Genomic DNA, 19,673 nt, shown 5'->3' with positions numbered 1-19,673 from the left:
GCTGAGGAGTGTGATCCCCCTGTAGTTGGAACACACCCTCCGGTCCCCCTTCTTAAAGATGGGGACCACCACCCCGGTCTGCCAGTCCACAGGTACTGCCCCTGATCTCCACGCAACATTGCAGAGGCGTGTCAACCAGGACAGCCCTACAACGTCCAGAGCCTTCAGGAACTCGGGGCGGACCTCATCAACACCAGGGGCTCTGCCACCAAGGAGTTGTTTAACTGCCTCATATGACCCCTGGTTTAAAGTTGCTCCACTGCCTACCAATCAGATTCAGGTGCGATTTTAAAATTTTAATTAGACCAGGGTTTTTATGATGTATTTTATGATTGTATTATGTGTTTACCTTGTAAAGCACTTTGTGACATATGTCTGTGAAAGGTGCTATATAAATAAACTTTACTTACTTAAATATATTCTGCATATTCTGATAAGTTGCATTAAAAAAAAGCTTCTGGGAAGCCAGAAATGTAGCTTTCACAATGCTAAGTGGCCTGTTGGACAAACCAAAATACTCTGCTCGATGAAATGAGTAGAGAAAGTGTGAAAGGAATAAAAAATGTGAAAGTGACCCAGCTCCACTCCTTCAGGGAAAGAATTCTGCACAACACATGCCATAAAACAAATACTTTGATCGCATATTGCAAAACTAGAATGGGAATGTTATTTGGTAACAAATCCCTGCCACTATTCTCGGAATTCTCAGGCACGCAAACCGCCCACATAGGTCAGGGTTCCCAGCCCTGTCCACCCTCAGATGGTATGCAGTCTTGGTACCAGACAAAGGATCTACAGAGCAGACCAAGATCGTAAGTCACAATTATTCCAGCTAGCAACAGGGATAAAGAAGTTTTTTGGGTTTTTTTTGCTTCCAAACAACCAGGCATTCATATACATTTTTTAAAAATGCACTTAAGTGGCAATTCTTGAGGCTTGTTTCCTCATTTTGGATCCAGTTCTTGTACCTAACCTCTTTTTTTTTCATTTAAAATCAATCAAGCATAGAAAAGTCACCTACCTAACTCAGGGGATGAGCCAGTTTTAAATTGTACATTAAGGCACTTTGTTAAAGCAGGCTGTCACAAAAACACATCCATCCATCCATCCATGCATCCATCCACCCTATCAAAAAATCTGAGAATGCACATTTTGTCCTTTAGTTGATTCTGTGCAAAAAAATTGGAAAAAAATTTGGCAAAGATAATATAGAGTGACAGCTATAACCTCGTATTTTATAGTATTTTTGCACCATCAAATAAAATAATTCCTTGTTGTCTATCTTGGCACAGTTCTGCTTAAAAAAACTGGGATGTAGCATGACTAAAAAGCTATCTAAACTATCTACAGCAGAAAACAGTGTCCGAATGTCCTTAAAAGGGGGGGGGGGGAATCCACTAAAGACCTGGAACTTTTTATTAATGAATCTAAAGAAGAATTAGCAGGTATCGCGTCTTACAGTGACTGCAATAAATGCGAAAACAGCAAAATCAAGCTACCAAACTTCAAATAGGTCCTTTTATTTGGCACTGGTTATGGAAATTTTAATAATCTGTTTTTTTGACCTTGTTACGTAATTAACAGTGGTTTCCATTGTAGTGACTAACTGCAAAACGGTGTCATTGGTATTAGGAAATGTTTTCTTACAACAAGATATTCATTGGCTGATTTGGCTGATCTACAGCTTTGTCCATTGCTGGTGATGCTTAAGGCGAAGGAGCAGCAATATCTGTACCGGCTGCATAATAAATCACAGATGGGAGGTAACGAATGTCATGCCGTGGAAGAAGAAGCAAAAAAACTGGATCACCTGAGGTTATGAAAACAAAAAAGGTCCTAGCTTCCGGATGACAAGAATTGGAACATTGCCAAAAAATGTAACATTGTCTACATTATTCTGAAAAACTGAAAGTTCAAAGCAGTGTGTTGTTTGGCAGTAGTCTGTAAGTATCCAAGGGCAATAATTAAAAGGTAATAATACATTTTTTTTATTGCTTTTTGCCTATTGACATGTAACAGTGATCGTATTCAGCATTTCTTTTGCATGGCTTTTAGCACCATCCAGTGGTAGCTGTAATTAACAGGATGGGAGAGGAGTCGAGCTGGTGGTAAGGCGGTGAATACAGGGAAGGGTCTCTGAGGAAGCTTTGTTTGTGCTCGTGTGTTGATAGAGGAAGCATCACAGTACAACAATCCTTTGAATCTGTGCTCAAAACACCACAAAAATGGCTTCATCTGTATTGTCAGTTGCATTAACATGTTAGTTTATCCATTTTTGGGGCTTGAGTGCCTCTGATGGTGGTGGTCATTTGTATTATAAATATTTGACTGTTGTAATAACACTTATCTTTTTTCATATTTTTGCTTCTGTTGACAGTTTGACAAGTGTTCGTATTTTTCTCATCTATTCTTTGAAGGATGCAATGCTGAAGAATATGTTTAAATCAGGTGCACTACATTACCTGTAACAACAACTGTAGCGAAAGCAAATCTTTTAGATTGATGATACTACTCATTATTTTATTTACTCTTAGGGGAACCTAAAACATGGTGTTGGGGGATAACACTACAAAGTGCTGATAGGTTAGCTATCTTTCACCATTTCTAGTTTATTCCAATGAACACCTGCTTCTCACTGCAGTCACGTAGTGAAAATGATTTTGTTTATTCTGGGATGCTGCGGCCTCTAAACTAAAGAGAGGATAAACTGGAAAATGCAGTCCAGCCTGAGCTTAACACAACTACTCAGTTTCCCCATTTCTTAACCATCCGTAAGGCTTTCCTCTGTGTACTAACTGGATTGCTACATTGCAAGAATTCAGGCCAGCAGACAAGAAAAACAAACAATAATAATAATGAAAGGTGGGTAAATGTTAGCTAACAAATATATGTAATTAAAGCAGCTGCTTGATTCTCCTTAGGCGAGTAGAGCGTCTCTTTCTTACTTTTCAAACAATACTTTCTTTTTCAATAAAGGATGTGTGTTTGTGTCTCAGTCGGCTGAAAGCTGGTTTCTTTGCTGGGAAAATAAGAAATGAATACAGAAATGCATTCAAACATTTGCAAACATACAAGGAACAACATGGTGTGAACTCACTGAGACAGGTTTTCTGGTACTTTCTTTACTAATCTTGAGGAACAGTTCTCCAGGCTTTGTGTTCTTCATCCAGATGATCTCACACCGTTTCACAAATGTTGAAGTACAGACTCTGAGGAGGCCCATCCACAACCCACAGTGTTTGTTCTATTGTGTGTTTTTCTATCCAAGCATGATTATACTGTGGAAAAGTTTGGGATCATTGTCACGCAAAAATCTATCATTCCTCCGTTTTTCCTACCTGCTTTCCTTTCATTGAGGCTTCTTCCACTGAGACCATTTCTGATGAGGTTTCGGTAGATGAAACAAAGGATCAAATGGATCTCTCAGATCCTGCGTCAGGTCTTTGCTGGATTGTTTTTTCCTGTTACTTACAGACATGACATTCAGATACTTTTCATCATCTGCAGATCTTTTTTAGTCCTGCAACTTCTTATTTTGTCCTCTACTTGCCCAGCTTAGTCAGATTTCTCACAGACACAATTTACACCATGCTGAGAAGTTTGTAGCTTTTTGTGAATCCTTTTGTTGGTGCAAAAATACGGTTTCCTCTCTGCCAAACTGTGTTTTAAATTCACATATTTATATCGATTCAACTAAAGAAATGTGACCAAAATGTGTTTTTTTAACAGACTGCCAGTAACAAAGTGTTTAAAGATTTAAAGTTGTCAACTGTTAAATTAACTGTGTTCGACACAACACTGGTTGATCCCTTGACTTAAGTGCCTTCTTTGTGCTTATGATTCATAGGCCAGTGGCTAAACGAACAAAAACAACCTTCTCTTAAAAATGGTTGTTTTTGCAGCCAAGCAGCAAACGTCCCAAAAAAACCCTTTAAAAGACCTTTGCAAGTGCGTCAAGACCTTTGCACAATGCTTCAAAACAAAGTCAGGGTCGATAAATCCTCAGGAAGGCTGCAACAAGTGTTTAGCGACACTAGAGGGCACCAGAGGGCAAGATGATCTTCCAGTTTATCACACCTTTCATCAGAGTTTGAAATGAACACGTACCACAACTTATTGTAAAGAGGTCAAACACATAAGACAGAACAAAGGGTGTTTTGAAATTGTTTTTTTTAAATCCATATTCCACTCTTTATAGTCACACCACCAATCAAATCCAATGTTAGTCTCAAACAAACACGTTTTGTTATAATACAACTCTAATAAGCTTTAAAAAGATGGCACCATCAAATAGAAGGGGAACATGATTAGGCAGGAGAGTGTTGTCACATATATTTATAACAAAAATATTTCCTTTTAATTAAGATAGTTCTTTTTCATATACTCTAAGGATAGAATCAAATTTTCCCTCTCACATATCAGGGCCTTACTTTTGGGGAGTGCTATCTTGAAAGTGTTGCATAGTTGAGGAGACAAATGTAGGGTGGTGGGGGGGGGTCTTAATTTAAAACGACACATGGGGAGTAAAAAGCTTTTCGTTTGATGCAGAGTGCAGGATAAAAAAATACTCTTCTGAATACTGTTATGGGATTGTACTGGCTCTAAAGCCTTCATGTAATAAAGAAAATGAAAAGTGTGAAACCTGCGGCCTTGAAGCTTGTGTACTGGGATGTAAGTGTAGAACGCTAACTGCAAGCATTTTAGTAACAAAAACAAAACCTGTGCAAACATAACTCAAAAGAATAAGATCCACAGCAATCCTATGTGATGATCTCCCAAGCGGTTTTATAAACACAGGGGAAAAGCTTGTGTCTCTCAGATTGTATCCATTTTTAAAAAAGAAAGAAAGAAAAAGTGCCGCTCAGTGACCATCATTCAGAGTAAAACAACATATACTCTTGGCAGGCAAACAAAGAACCAGCTTAGCTTAAAAATACTGACTTTCTAGCTTATGAGCTTATTAAAGCTCCAATTGTAAAACCTGATAAACCTAACCTTCTGTGTTGGCTTTCCTCCACCGACATGGTGATTTACTTCTTTAGAGATTGTGTTTATAAGAACAGAGTCCTGCAAGGAATCCTTGTCCGACGGTCGCCGAACCCGTTTATTCTGCTCATTCCAAGTGAATGAAAGCTGGATACGTTTCGATTTGCAAAATAAGAAGGGGAATTCCCAACTCAGCTTAAAGTGTCTCGAGATATTGTGCCAAGCATTTTTAAAGCCAGACATTAAAAGAAATGAAGAAAGGGGCACACTATATGAACCGCACCCAGTCTTTGCTGCTGGTTCTGACTTTACAAGCTCCAACCAGGGAGCACACCTGCACTTTCTTCCTTTCCAGCATTTCCATGCGTACATTCATTTGTCCCTTATATCCTGTATACTCATCTTCGTCTGTCCACCCACTGGTTGAGAACATGTAAAAGTTTGTACTGCTCCAAGTCCAAATCCCTAGTAGCGTCTGCAGACCTCTGCTTTGCTTTTAAGTCTTAGTCCAACAAAAGAAAGATCCACAACGCCGACCAGGGTCACCGGAACTCGTAGATTGCTGCACTGTGCTCGGGAACATGGGTGAGGTTCAAAGACTGGTACCTGGTAGGAGATTGTATATGTCAGCATGTATATACATCAGCACTATGTGAGAAATACAGACATAAGAGTGAGAAGGCACATTTTTGTAGGTACAGGCTACAGAGCAGTGCTGCACTTCTGCGAATGCAATATTACAGCCAGACCTATATCAATCACCTATCTGATACTGGCTGGTCGCAAATATATTGGTATTGGCTTCAATTCTGTATAATATGAGGCAATATGAACATTTTTGCATAGGTACAACATACAGAAAGACTAAGGCAATGGTGCCAACAACCACACCTCAAAGACTTGGATGTTAGTTTAATTGGTGGCTGTAAATTGACTGTAGGTGTGAATTTCGTGAGATAAAAATGGCTTGGAGACTATTTTGAACAGCAACAGTTAAACTGCTACCACAGAATGCACAAAAACACTAGAGATGGAGTAAAAGTGGGGCTAAGTTTGCTTATAACCAGGCAGCATAACCACATAAATTAAACAGACCAAACTGCGGGTTGGACTGTTCTGCTTTGTTGTCAGAGATTTACAGTTAACAAACAGTCAGGTGAGTAAACAACACTGAGACACTTAAGATTGACAACGTGCGGCACGGGTGAAAAGCTGTCTGTGTGTGTAAGCTGTGTGTGTGTGTCACAAAGTATGTGTGTTGCAAGTCAATTTCTAAGAATAATATAATGCAAGTCAACTTCTGCGGATATGTATTTCTGTACTGGTCTCTTGTCAGTGTCACAGCTTCCTGTTTCAACAGAAAACTGAACAGAAAACAGAAATATGTGTAACATAACTTTTGAAGCATAAGCAAGTAAAACAATTAAAAACTCCCTAACATTTGTGTATATAAAATTACACATTTTAAACTAGAGCTGTCTGCTAATTATCTGAGGAGCCACAATTAAGAAAACTTGAGAGAAGCTGACTGAATGAGTTTTCCCCAACCAGATTTTCAGCCAGTCTAGGATAAAGCAACTTTTCAGAGGTGAGCCAGCTGGTTAAAGCTCCTAATACAAGTCAACCTTGAATCACAATAACTTTTAGTGTGCTGCATCACCATTCGGAGCTCCTGTGGTAGTAGTAGCCCTCAATTGTTGCTGTGGATTTCTGGAAGCAGATGTAGTAGAATCCCGCAAAGGAAGCGCCGCTGATGTCCTTAATTGTGTGGTCAGGGACTAAAAACTGTTCCTAAGGCAGGCAGGTGAGAAAAACCAACAGAAATATAAGAGGCAACCTACTGCAGAATATAGTTAAGTTCACTGTTCGGTAATCGTACCTTCCACCTCATGAAAATATAGTCAGAGTTCTTCAGATCCTCGTAGTCAAAATCGTCAGAGTTGAATGTCTTTGCATACTGGTAGAAGGCCTGGAACTTGCCCTGGACACAAAAAATGTTTACAGGATAGGTCAGAATAAATCAGTCTGATGGAGAATAATTTTTGTAATTTACAAATAAAAGCGGTTTCACCATACCCAGTGCTTACGATCCACATCCTCATCTGCATCCCATTTCCGAGTTAGAAATGGCCGTTTCCTACTGATGATCTCTCCAGCAAAGAAAGTGGTCAGTGTTGGATATTCCTAAAACAACAACGAGAAGCAACTGAAGACACGTCTGGTCACTTCTACTCTTTGTAATTAAAAAGAAAGTAACATTAAATGATAACAAACACATCGGTCTACTTAATGTTCAATTATATAAAAGACACTTCAATTCTAAAACACTACAGAAAGTGATCATTTAGAGACTGTCAAATAAGAGGTATGTGTAATAAGCCAACACAATGTCACAGCTAGTTCACCACTGCATTCATACAGTGGGAATGTTCTGGATGCTCTGTACAGCAGGAACACAAAGACGTGAGCTGTTACCTAGTAATTACTTCTGTAATTCACTCGACCCGCTCCAGTTCGCATACAGAGCTAACAGATCAACTGAAGATGCCATTGCTACAACGCTCCACACCACCATCTCTCACCTGGAAGTGCAGGGCCGTTACGCCAGGCTGCTCTTTGTTGACTTTAGCTCTGCTTTCAATACGATACTCCCGGACAGACCAATAGTTAAACTGCTGGAAATTGGACTTCCTTCCACCACCTGCCGCTGGATCAGAGCCTTCCTCTCAGACCGTGTACAGAGAGTTAGAGTGGGGCCTCATCTTTCCTCAGCCCTCAGCCTCAACACCGGCTCTCCATAAGGCTGTGTACTGAGTCCCCTACTGTACACTCTGTACACACATTACTGTGTTAGTTCCCACCCAGACAACACAGTCATCAAGTTTGCAGATGATACCACCGTGGTGGGGCTCATCTCAGGGGGAGATGAGACGGCGTACAGAGCTGAAGTTCAGAGGCTGTCAGATTGGTGTGTAGATAACAACCTGGACCTCAATACCACCAAGACAAAAGAACTGGTAGTTGACTTCAGAAGGAGGAAGTCCGAGCTGCAGCCTGTCAGCATCAACGGGGAGTGCGTGGAAAGGGTCTCCAGTTTCAAGTTTCTGGGTGTGCACATAGACACAGACCTCCAATGGAGCTCTAACACCTCTGCGGTCTTAAAGAAGGCCCAACAGCGTCTCCACTTTCTGAGAATCCTCAGAAAAATGGAGCTGAAGAAGGAGCTGCTGACCGTCTTCTACCGCTGCTCCACTGAAAGTGTGCTGACATATTGCATCAGTGTGTGGTTCTCCAGCTGCACCACAGCACACAGAAAGGGACTCCAGAGGATCATCAATATGGCCCAAAAAATCATTGGACATTCTCTTCCCTCCCTGAAGGACCTGTACAGCACTCGCTGTCTCAGGAGGGCACGCAGCATCCTACGGGACTGCACACACCCAGGACACCGGGTGTTTAAGATGCTGCCGTCTGGCAGGAGGTTCAGGCTGCTGAGGTCCCGAACAAATAGACTCATGGACAGCTTTTACAACAGGGCAATAGCCCTGATCAATGTAAATGGCTGACCTGACTGGCTACCTCCCTGGACTTTTTTAGGGGGGAGGTAACAATGTTTAAAACAATAACAATAATAATATTTATATTTATAACAAGGTGCAATAATAATTAATGTGCAATAATAACAGTGTGCAATACACATACACTTATTCTTCTTTTTTATACTAAGTTAATATACTGTGTTGTGTTGTTTGTTGCGTTGTGATGTGTCATATCGTGTCGTGTTGTGTTATATGTAGTGCCGAGTCCTAGGGCTGCCACAAACGATTATTTTGATAGTCGACTAGTCACCGATTATTTTTGCGATTAGTCGACTAATCAGATCATCCATTGGACATACAGCTTATTGCACCAGCAGCATCTGCTCTTATATAACTATCATTAGCTTACAGCTTTAAGTGTTTAAAGTATGTGCTAACTAAAAATAAAGACAAGATGATAGTTTATTAAATTTTAATGAAATCTGCAGATTGTTGTGGTTTAATAAACTCCTTGCTATCTAAAATATAACAGGACACCGGAGTAAATTCTTGAGCATCTCACACTTCTGATAATCAGCTGTCTGCTTGATGTTTATTCAGCTGTGTAAAAACTTTAATCTCAGCCAAACCGATTTACTCAGGAACAAATAAAATACTAAAAAAAAGCCAAACAATAACATTTTGAAGTTATCTAAGTGACTTATATATATATTTAACCTGAGTAGCGAAAGACGGCGGTGGGTTTGAAAACGATTTGCCGGGAGTCCGGTGTTCTCACGGCTCTAGTTAGCCTAGCCTAGCCTCCGGCTAGCTATCGAGCTAGTGGGTAACAGACATCTCTGAAAACGTCGGAGCACTTTTGAAAATATGTGGTGTCTTGATAAACTGAGCAGATATTTGAGGTTTACACAGCTACATTCTTGCCTGAAAATATGTTAAACATTTATTTTGTGACCCAGAAAGAATAATAAGAGTAAAACCAACTAGCTGCCACCATTGTTGGAAACTGAGCTGGGCCGCGCTATGAATTCTGGGACACAGCTTCTTCTTCTTCGGGGTTTAACGGCAGTTGGCATCCTTGTACATGCAGTGCTGCCATCTTCTGTTTCAGTCTGTTATTACACTCTTAAATCCTGCTACTTATTCCTGCGTCTTTCAGGATCTTACAAAGCTTCAAACGACACGTCGACTATTAAATCAGTCGTCGACGATTTTGATAGTCGACGTAATCGTGACTAGTCGACTAATCGTGGCAGCCCTAGTGCCGGCGTAGGACAGTTTTCCAATTTCATTGTACTACTGTACTATGTATGACTGTGCAATGACAATAAAGAGTTATCTTATCTTAATAACCGAGGACACTAATTATAGCATGTATTGCGTTAGCTGTAATTTACTCTGTGAAATAGATTTTAACACACCTCCTGCAGAGATAGTGTTATGGCCATTTTGCCAGTGTGCTGATAACATCTTATTCACACCATCTTTAAACGTTGCTATTAAGGCATGATTAGTAGTATAACATCCACCAATCAGAAGAAAGTTGAATTAAAATGACAAGGAAGAAGCAGAGGATGAACTAAAAGCCTAAATATAAGTTTTCAGGAAGTCATTTAACTTAACTACAGTCTTGTTTTGACTGTTTGTTTTCTTCTGGTTACGTGTGGCCATTCGAGTTCAACCTGTGATAAACGTTGCCTTTCCCGACACCTAGTGCACACAGCCTCAACACAAACTCAAACTGCCTGTTTGTGAGCTCAAAATGTAGCCTACTGAATAACACATGTTGGGTGTCTTATATCTTCTCTACCATTGCCATGAATCTGTCTGTGGCCGATCCCGACTACCCGCTCATTTCTGTAGGTATTAAGGTGTTCTGACTTTAAGCCGTTAACAAATTAAAACCTACAGGATTTCAAGAACCTGTGTGACAATCTCAAAACTACTTTTAAGTATTAAGCTAACAACATTTTTTTATTGATGAGACATGCATATTAGAACAATGTGTTCTCGACAGGCCAATCAAAAAGGAGTTGCACGGCCACAATAACTGGTGCGATCTGCCTCAGGGGAGGGTGCAGTCACTGATTCAACTATTTCAAAGAGCACTCAAAGAAAAGGTTCAATAGTTGAAATTAAACTAGAAATGTATATTTTATAGTGACCAGCAAATGAATTAGTAGATGTTTAATGGAAAGTGTGGACAGTATGTGCAAGAAAAACCTTTAAAAAAATGCAAAAAGCCTTCAAGAAGTTAGCCCTTCTACTCCTTTTGCTAAACAGCTGTACTTACGTTTCCCACTGTTTTAACATCAATTGATACTTTGGTTGAAAAGCCCAATACTCTTTGTGTTGTCTTATGTTATTGCCTTTTTCTCTTGGCACTGTTAGACATGTTTGCTACTACAAAAATAGTCACAACAATTTCCATGACAGCTGTGGCCAGACATGGTATAAATTATTTATGCTCATGCTTTAATGAAGGGAATCACCTCTCTCACCTCTGTTAGTCCTTTTATCTTCAGGTAGCCACATAAGTAGGAATCCTCCATGGTCACATGCTTTAAAAAGAAAGCAAGACATACAATAAACTACATCACATTGACATCAGTTCAGATCAAGTTATGGTTTTACAAAGCCAATGCTAAATATTTAATTTCTAACAGCAACCTCAAATACAAATAATTTTCTACTGAGGTAAATGTTTGTGTAGGCCTTTACACCAATTCTGAATGTCCTTATTAGTATTTATAGTAATAAATTACTTCAGCTGCATTAAAACATTGACAACAAATTTAAAATGTTTGTTTGTATTCAGTCGTGGGCACTGCTACGGGACAGGACAGGCTGATTTTAACACCTGTCAATCATCATGCCGCCCGTTTGACAGATGACCAAATGCCTCTGACATCTCGACTGAATAACGAAATAGCCGCTTCACTGCCCCACCTGTAAAACAACCTCCACGTCATAAGAGTTTCCTTTGCTTTTCTGGTGGCCTCTGAATTTGGAACCGCTGTACAGGAGCGAAGTGACAACACCGGGCTGCTGCGTGTTTATCGGGGGCGGCGGGATAAGTGAGGCCGAGGATGTGAAGGCCGCGGCGGTGGAGTCGCTGAGGTATCCAGCGGGGACAGGCATGGCTCCCGCTTCGCTGACCGGGCACCGACCACGGGCAATTGCCGTCGAGGAGAGGTACTCTGTCGGCGTCTACGAGGAGGTGGCAGAGAGCCGAAGAGGTCCAACAACATTCAAATTCCACTTAATTCCGCTACAGTTCAGTTTACCAGCAACCAAGCTCCCAAAGAAGTGGACTTCGACGCGGTGTTTTAGCGAGAAGTATCCGCCGCTCTCATTGGTCAACTGAGTCTGGCTTTCGAACATCTTCGAAGCTCATTGGTTCGACATGCGGAAGGTTTCGTGGAAATATTTGGGTGTAGTTTTCCAACTGTTGTGTAAGGATGTGTAGCGCACGTATAGAAGCGCTTTTTAAACTACATTTCCCAAAGAAACTAGAAGCCTCTACGCTGCTGTCAAGCGCCGAAGGTCACACGCGTGTTTTTGAACACAAGAGATGCTTAAGAATTGAGCAGCTGATAAATGGATTAAAAATAAGACTTGATGCTAATAGGAAACTATGCGTGCAGTGCTAACTCTTGTTAAATGAGGACGTTTCGGACACAGACATCTCGCAGGTGTGTTTTCTTCTCAGTCAGCCTTACTTAAAAGCATCACATCTTCACATACTTTCCGCTATGCTTAGGTGTATAGTTAGACTTCAGAGTCAGGTTGGGAATGCTTTTTCTCTCAGTAAAGTGTGCCCGAGAAATCAGTACTACGAATGTGTTGCGAGATACTCCGCAGCCACAGCAGGTAAGAGCAATAACCACATTGAATGAAAGCTCCCGTCATCTACAGAAGATTTGTGTCATTTCACCCTGATGTGGCGTTTTTCTGTTCACCAGAAAGGAAGAGATTTTATCAAGATGTCAGCATATCTCAAAGTGAAGGTATCTGTAGTTTTGTCATTAGTAATCCAGTCAAGTGTAGTATTGTAGTAGCAGGTTTTCCTGCCCCATCTTTATGATTGTGTCATTCTGGATATCTTTTGAAAAATATCTCTATATAGGTGGTTTATATGAGATAAACCTGGACCAAAGGAAGCTGAAAACTCCAGGAGGGAAGCTGTTCACGGTGCCAAATGAAGCCTTGGCCATCGCTGTTGCAACTGAGTGGGATGCTCAAAGGGACACACTCAAGTTCTACACTATGCACTTGGTAAAGCATTTGACATGGAGTTGTAGCAAAGTACTGGTGGCACCTACGTTACATAAAATAATGTTCAGAGAAAAGGAAAATTTGAGAGGAGTTTTATGATTTGATAGGTCATATTTATAAAAGGAATGTTACCCAGATCTTCCAACAACTTGCAGGACGTGTACCTTTAAAATAACTTTGCCATGATATTTATACAAAAATTTCACTGTAATATTAAGTTTGGGAAACTCTTTCCTCAGACTACCCTGTGCAACACGGCTCTCGACAATCCCACCCAACGCAGCAAAGAACAAATGATCACCGCTGCTCTCAAGTTTCTGGAGACTGACACCATCTGGTATGGCACTTGTTTATTTCTATTTATTTTAGGTTTAATTTTCTGAAACTTCAAACATAAACTCATATGCGAATGCATGTATATACATCTACATAGTCCGTATATCCTGTGAACGCCCATGTGCATTCAGAGATCCACGTATGCATCTGAGAATTATTTAAATTTGAATTTATACAAAATAAGACAGGAAATGAACTATTGTATGGTATTAATATCCAGTAACACTTATATTCGCCTTTTTCACCTTGGGAAAAAAATGTCCCTTTGCAGAGTGCTATGATACTTTAAGAACAGTTTGATTTGCACTACAGTTAATTGTTGTTTCTTTATAGCTTTAAATATGTATGCTTTCCTGATCATAATTATGATGGTATTCAGGTATTTTCCTTAAACAGCGTCACTTAAATCACAATTAAAGCCAACATTGTGTTGAAAGACAAATATGAAACATTCTACAATTTGACTTAAAAAGAAAATTATTTTGTTACAGTAGCAGAATAAATGGATAGCTAACTCCTGTACCTGCTTATAAAATCTACTTGTGTTACACTGTTAAATATCACATTTTTAAAGCATTTTCCTCATAGGAGCCACTCATTTGTTCATTTTATTAATAAAAAATCAGTGTTTTAACACCTATAAAGAGACATTGACACACTGTAGACAAACTTAGCTGGTTATTTTCTGAGTTGATGTTTTTTATGTTGCTTAGTTGCCACCAATTGATTGGAGTTATTGTGACTTTAATGTTGTAGGATTTATGTTTTGTGTAGTTACAGAGTAGATGAGCCCCATGGTTTAGTCGAGCTGCAGAGGAATGAATGGGACCCTGTGCTGCAGTGGATTGAAAAAAGGTAAGAACAGCTTTAGCTCTTGTTGTACATGCTGCAGTTTTGAAGGTAAAATATTCGTGTTCTTTTCGGGGTATCCTTTCTTTTCCTAATAACAATAATTAGGTGTAAAAGGCCTCATCTGTGGTGTTCACATTGCTGTACTTAATACTTAATTCAAAATAGTTAAAGAAAATCTTGTGTATGTTCTCCTTATTTTAATAGTGATTTTTGTAGAAATACAGGCATATAAAGAATTTGTGTAATATTATTAACAGAATGTTACACAGATGATGTTGTGCAATAACATAAGCCTTATAATGAGCAGCGTATCTGATACACATCAGTTCAGTTGTATTTATATAGCTCAATTTGTAACAGTTACCATAAGACACTGTTGTAAGATAAAGACCTTGCAATATTAGAAAGAAACCCCAATAATCATGCCCATTGACCAAGCCCTTGGCGACCGTGGGAAGGAAAAACTCAGTTTAACAGGAAAAAACCTCCTGCAGAACCAGGCTCAGGGTGGAGCAGCCATCTGTCATGTCACTACTCTGGCTGTGATATTCAGCAACTGAATGACTTTTCAAGGAACTTTTAAGGCAACCTTATGATAATAATGAGTACAGTATCAATAATAAATAATAATAAATTTGTTGGGATGTTTCTAATTTTAGGAATATTGCACAAATAAATGAAGTCATTCCTACATTTTTGTTTAATGTGCTCACTGAAGCACATGCTGTGATCAACAATGACTTCAAGATTCTTCATAGTGTTACCGAAGGCCAAGTTAAAACCATCTCAAGTAAATATCTGGTTACATGTAATGCTTCTAGGACAAAGTAAAAAAAACAAAAAAAAAAACCACTTCAGTTTTGTCTGAATTTAGGAGGAAATTAGAGTTTGTAATGTAGTAGTTACTTCTTGTCTGTAGTTTAACTACTTGACCTGTATCACTAGGGATGGGTATCGTTTAGGTTTTATCCGATACCAGTACCAAACCGGTACTTTTGAAACGGTGCCGGTGCTTAAACGGTGCTCGAACCGGTGCTTAAAGAATGGGGAACACAAAATTGGTCCAAAAACCTCTCATGTTCAGCTGGGTTTTTTTGTAAAAAGGTAACAATGTTAGCCTTTTCTGCAGCTATAGGGCATATATGGCATCACTCTTGGCTGGAAGCAGTGCTTAATCAATGGAAAGGGTGAAGGGAGTATCTGCCATCAAACAAGAAGACAGCTGCATGTAACTACAATGGTATTTGCTAGTTCACCTTACGTGCATTAATGTAATAACGTGGTTAGCATACTCAACGTAAATTACACACAAACAACATTAAGCTACTCACGCAGAGAAGAACGGCTGCTGCGGCCATCATCATCCATCACCATTTCTGCTACACTGGCAGGGCTAGGGGCCAGGACTCTCCTCTTCGGGTTTTTGGGGGATGTTGCTAACTCCGGGTCCGATAACAGACACCACACCCGCAGTAGATGTGCTCGGTGTGAGGTCTCGCAGCAAGCTATCAAATACGGCACATTTCTTGGCTTTTAACGTTGCCAGGTGTTTCATCAAATTCGAGGTGTTGCCTCCTTTGCACAGTATCACTGTATCACCTTAAAGCACTTGTTGCAGGCTGCTGAGTTTGCATCTTTTGCTGTGAAGTACAGCCAGACTTTTGACCGCTTCGCCTTGGTCATTTTTAATCTGTAGCTCTGCTCTAAAAGAACGTACGTACCTGGGCCCGCCTACTACGCTTGCAAAGGTAAAATGATTGGCTAGAATCTAAAGTGTATGACATCTCAGGGGAAAAAAGCACCGAAATAAAGCACCGAAATGCTTTTCGGTCTGGTTACTACCGTTTATGTCAGAACCGGTGCCATTATACCGGTACCCATCCCTATGTATCACCTGCATAGATAAATGAATTACTTGCTGTGGGGAGTAAATAAGTAAAGTAATGCAAAAAAGTCAACAGCAATTTCTAGTAATTATTTATTTATTTGAATACCAACCTGAACAATGGCCAGATTTGTTTCATGTTTCTTGACAGGTCTGGACTGTAGCCTGGCCAGTTTAACCAGTTTACAATCTTGCTACGGAGCCAGGCTGTTAGGGATTTCTGTGTTTCATTCATAACAAGCTGAATGAGCTTCTATTATCCATTTGGTCAGATTACAGAGTGTTTAGTGCTGTGATTTCTGGGAACTTTAAGCCATTTCATGTTGTTCTTTAGCCTTGTGCCATATATGCGGGTATTCCTTCTCTTCTAAGCAGAAAGTTATGCGTGAGAATGTGATATCTTTAGATACTGTAAATCTTTTAAATATGCTATATAACTGAGAAGAAATCCTGAGGTAGGTTGGCATGTTCGTCTGCTCTCTTATCTCCCAATGGCGCACCACACCAGATGTTAATTTGACACAGATCTTAAATGGATGCTGTGATGACACAATACTCCCATTTGTCTGGTGTTGGGAGTGACACTAGGAGTATGTTAAGTGTCTCCTTCTGGTCTTGAAGCGGCATGTAAGGCAAATGTGTTAACCACTAGAAAAATTACAACATGTTAAAAGTAGAAATTTGAAAATGAGTGCTGTTTTTATTTTTTTTTATTTTTTAAAGAACAATATTTTTTTACTCATGTTCAACACTTGATACTTTGTATTTGTTGTATATTTCAGTTAAATCTAAGGAGAAGTGATTCATATTTTACATTCTTTCCAACTTTTTAGCTTTTTCACCAAAGTGCTGATGAGCTTATGCTATGATGACGTCTCCATCTGTTCGTCTCTACAGTCATCTGCTCACAGTTCACAAGAATCACTATTCCTCCCAGAGTGCTTGTTAGCATTTAATTGCTTGTAATGTTCATAAAATGAGTTTTGTCATCTGCAAATGCCCTTCTTCTTCTTCTATTTCTTCTTCTTCTTCTTTTTTCAAAAATGTAGTCTTCTGAGCATGCTCAGGCCACAAAATCATTGCAGTTATGTTTTAAAATGATAAATTATAAAAAACAAGCCTGATGATTGAAAACAAGAACTAATAGGATGCCATTTGGCAAATTTCAGATGCTCAATTTGGGATTTCTCCAGTGTAACCTTCATGCACAGTGCTTACAGTTTCGCTAAAATCTCACTCCTGATGTGCTGAACAATATCCAGTTCGAACCATTTAGCGAAGCTGTTAACTTAATATTAAAGAAAGGACTACATGAAACACCACATGATGTAATAGCTTGAAATATTGCTTAGTTGTGCACCACTTGTATCTTTTTAGGTGGTGCTGATCATGATCTTGTTGGTCATGATCAGAGAGGGAGTTGGTCCTGTTGGCTGACTCCACTCGAAGGTGTGGCTGGAACCTTTATAACACCATAAAGTCAGCATTATGATTAAATCTATGACATGCTGATATTTAATCATGTTTTTTTGTGGCCATAGTTACTACTGACCATGTAGTCATGGTACTCTTGAGCTCAAACACACACATTTGGTGCAGAATGAGACAAATTTTCCCTGGATATGACTTTTAAAATCTCATTAGTTTGTGCAATAAAACCAACCAGTGATACAGAAACAGCATCACTTTCTCACACATTACACTGACCTATGACATGCGATGGCGCGTGAGCTTGATGAGCTCCTACATCATCGACGTTCTCGTTTTGAAAGTGCTTTACTAATTTTTATTTTCCCCACAACTTCGCTGCAGATATAACGTCACTATTGGCTCCTCAGCCAGTATTTTGGGCCCTGAGATTCCAGAGGCAACCAAAGACACCTTACGGCAACATCTCAAGTCTCACAACTTCTGGTCTCTGACAGGTAACACAGACCTATATGCTTTTTTTGTTTTGTTTTGTTTTTTCACTCTTTTGACCTTGTTTTAGATGGGATTTGCCTGTATCTAACATGTTTTGCTTGTTTGGTAACTGTAATGGCACAGCTGATGATGAGGAAGGGAAATGCTGTTTGAAGTGGAGATGGTGTGATGTTTAAATCACATGGTTTGGTTGATATGTGATTTGACTAAATTTTACATGCGTGTTGTTGTTCCTGTGCAGGACTTGAATATGTGATCACCCAGCTCAAGTCTATTGTATTGTCACTGGGCATGATTGACAGGCACCTGAGCGTGGAGCAGGCGGTGTTGCTCTCCAGACTGGAGGAGGAATACCAGGTAGGGAATTGCTGAGTCATATGCTTTTTTTTTAATATTACTTGCATGAGGATTTTTGCCTTTTTCAGTCAGTTTATGTATTGGCTTAACTGAGGAGTTGGACAAAACTGGTTTTGTACCGGATTTGTCATTACGAGAAGCTTCTAAGATTTGTTGTTTTAGCTTTACTGACGCTCTTACATGACACCTACCCTGGCAGTATATAATGTATAAAACGTGAAAGTTTTGCTTGTTTTTTTGCAAATGTCTTGATTTATGATGCTCTTCTGGCCAACACTCTTAACATATTCTCTATTTAATCCTATTAACGTATTTCTTTCTTTCTTTTTCTCCCCCCCCCCCCCCTTCACAGATTCGACGCTGGGGAAACGTGGAGTGGGCCCATGACTACGACATGTATGAGCTGAGGGCACGGACTGCTGCTGGTGCCCTTTTTGTTCACCTCACATCCGAGAGTTCGACTGTCAAACATAAACTTCTGCAGGACTGAAAAGGATTAGGATCAACTACTGAGAACATCCCCAGCACCTATGTTGTATAAATGTCTCTGCATTCACAAAAAGGCTGCATATTCTGTCTGTTCTGTTTAGCAGTGACAGCTGCTCTGTTGTGATCTGTTATGCAGTCATCTCACTCCAGTAAAACATGCTGGCTCTCCTTTTTGCAGTGTTTACATGTAGCAGCTGCCAAGTGTGACACCCTTCACAGAGTTTCCAGTGGGTTCTCAATCACCCGTGACATTTTGGACAGTGACACATTGCCTCAGAAGAATAGTGAAGGTTTTTGTTGTCTCTGTGGCAGTGGAGCAATAATTCTGCATTTGATTTTGTTTTGTTTTTTTTGCTTTCTTTGAGCCACAATGTCATTACTGGAAAGCAGATATGCTCATCTTAACTGCACACTATTCAGTCTGTACTGACTGCACTGTGTGCTGTCTGGCTCTGGCAATTACATGTGAAAAATATAAACTTCATTAAATTCTGAATTCTAATTATTTTTTGCTAATGAATTAACTATGTTCTGTATGTCACGGTGTTTTTCTTTGCTGGTGAAGTGTAAAACTGAAAATGTAGAGAGAACGCCTTTATTAGTAAAGCTTCTCTGCAAAGAGCAGTCTTCACAGGAATTGTTGTTATTACAGTTGATATAAATCAAGGAATGACATCATGCTTGTGGATATGATTCATATTCTTTTTTTCACAAAACATTTTCCCTTATGTCATATTTATCTGATAATGCACTTTATATAACACTTTTATAGTGATAAAGATAACTAAAGACAAATATTTTCTATAGTTAACTAATAAGCATCATCATAATAAATTAAAATAAATATATAGATATATTTTTTTAAAAATACCAGGAATGGGTAAAAACGTAAAATAACTATTCAAAGTTCGCATTAACCAACAGAAGAGCTAATGCTACTTCCATAAGATATCAGTTTGGTTTATAAAGGGAATTAAAGGTTCCCTTTATTTACAATCGCCCAACTCTCATAATGGTTGTTCTTGCTG

At 39.5% G+C, this 19,673-nt stretch overlaps 2 protein-coding genes across 3 annotated transcripts; one reads left to right on the top strand and one right to left on the bottom strand.

Moving 5' to 3' along the window:
* Positions 1-4,153: 4,153 nt before the first annotated feature.
* Positions 4,154-11,866, bottom strand: LOC113028600 (glucose-induced degradation protein 4 homolog). Its single transcript, XM_026179018.2, has 6 exons — positions 11,475-11,866; positions 11,027-11,086; positions 7,063-7,170; positions 6,866-6,967; positions 6,647-6,777; positions 4,154-5,592 (listed from the first exon to the last, which is right to left on the bottom strand). The coding sequence occupies exons 1-6, from the start codon at positions 11,664-11,666 to the stop codon at positions 5,529-5,531; spliced, it is 657 nt and encodes a 218-aa protein (XP_026034803.1). The 5' UTR covers positions 11,667-11,866; the 3' UTR covers positions 4,154-5,528.
* Positions 11,867-11,964: 98 nt separating this feature from the next.
* Positions 11,965-19,323, top strand: atpaf2 (ATP synthase mitochondrial F1 complex assembly factor 2). Of its 2 annotated transcripts, XM_026179017.2 has the most exons (9): positions 11,965-12,220; positions 12,337-12,398; positions 12,491-12,535; positions 12,655-12,803; positions 13,043-13,140; positions 13,914-13,994; positions 17,689-17,801; positions 18,041-18,156; positions 18,509-19,323. In XM_026179017.2, the coding sequence occupies exons 1-9, from the start codon at positions 12,189-12,191 to the stop codon at positions 18,644-18,646; spliced, it is 834 nt and encodes a 277-aa protein (XP_026034802.1). In that variant the 5' UTR covers positions 11,965-12,188; the 3' UTR covers positions 18,647-19,323. The 2 variants fall into 2 exon arrangements, with proteins under 2 accessions (XP_026034802.1, XP_026034801.1); XM_026179016.2 differs by having other exon boundaries at positions 12,139-12,398.
* The last annotated feature ends 350 nt before the right edge of the window (positions 19,324-19,673 follow it).

This window comes from Astatotilapia calliptera, chromosome 8, assembly GCF_964374335.1.
Source record: "Astatotilapia calliptera chromosome 8, fAstCal68.1, whole genome shotgun sequence".
Taxonomy (NCBI): domain Eukaryota; kingdom Metazoa; phylum Chordata; class Actinopteri; order Cichliformes; family Cichlidae; genus Astatotilapia; species Astatotilapia calliptera.
The sequence above is the reverse complement of the archived record's forward strand: the minus strand, read 5'-3'. Positions and strand labels throughout refer to the sequence as shown.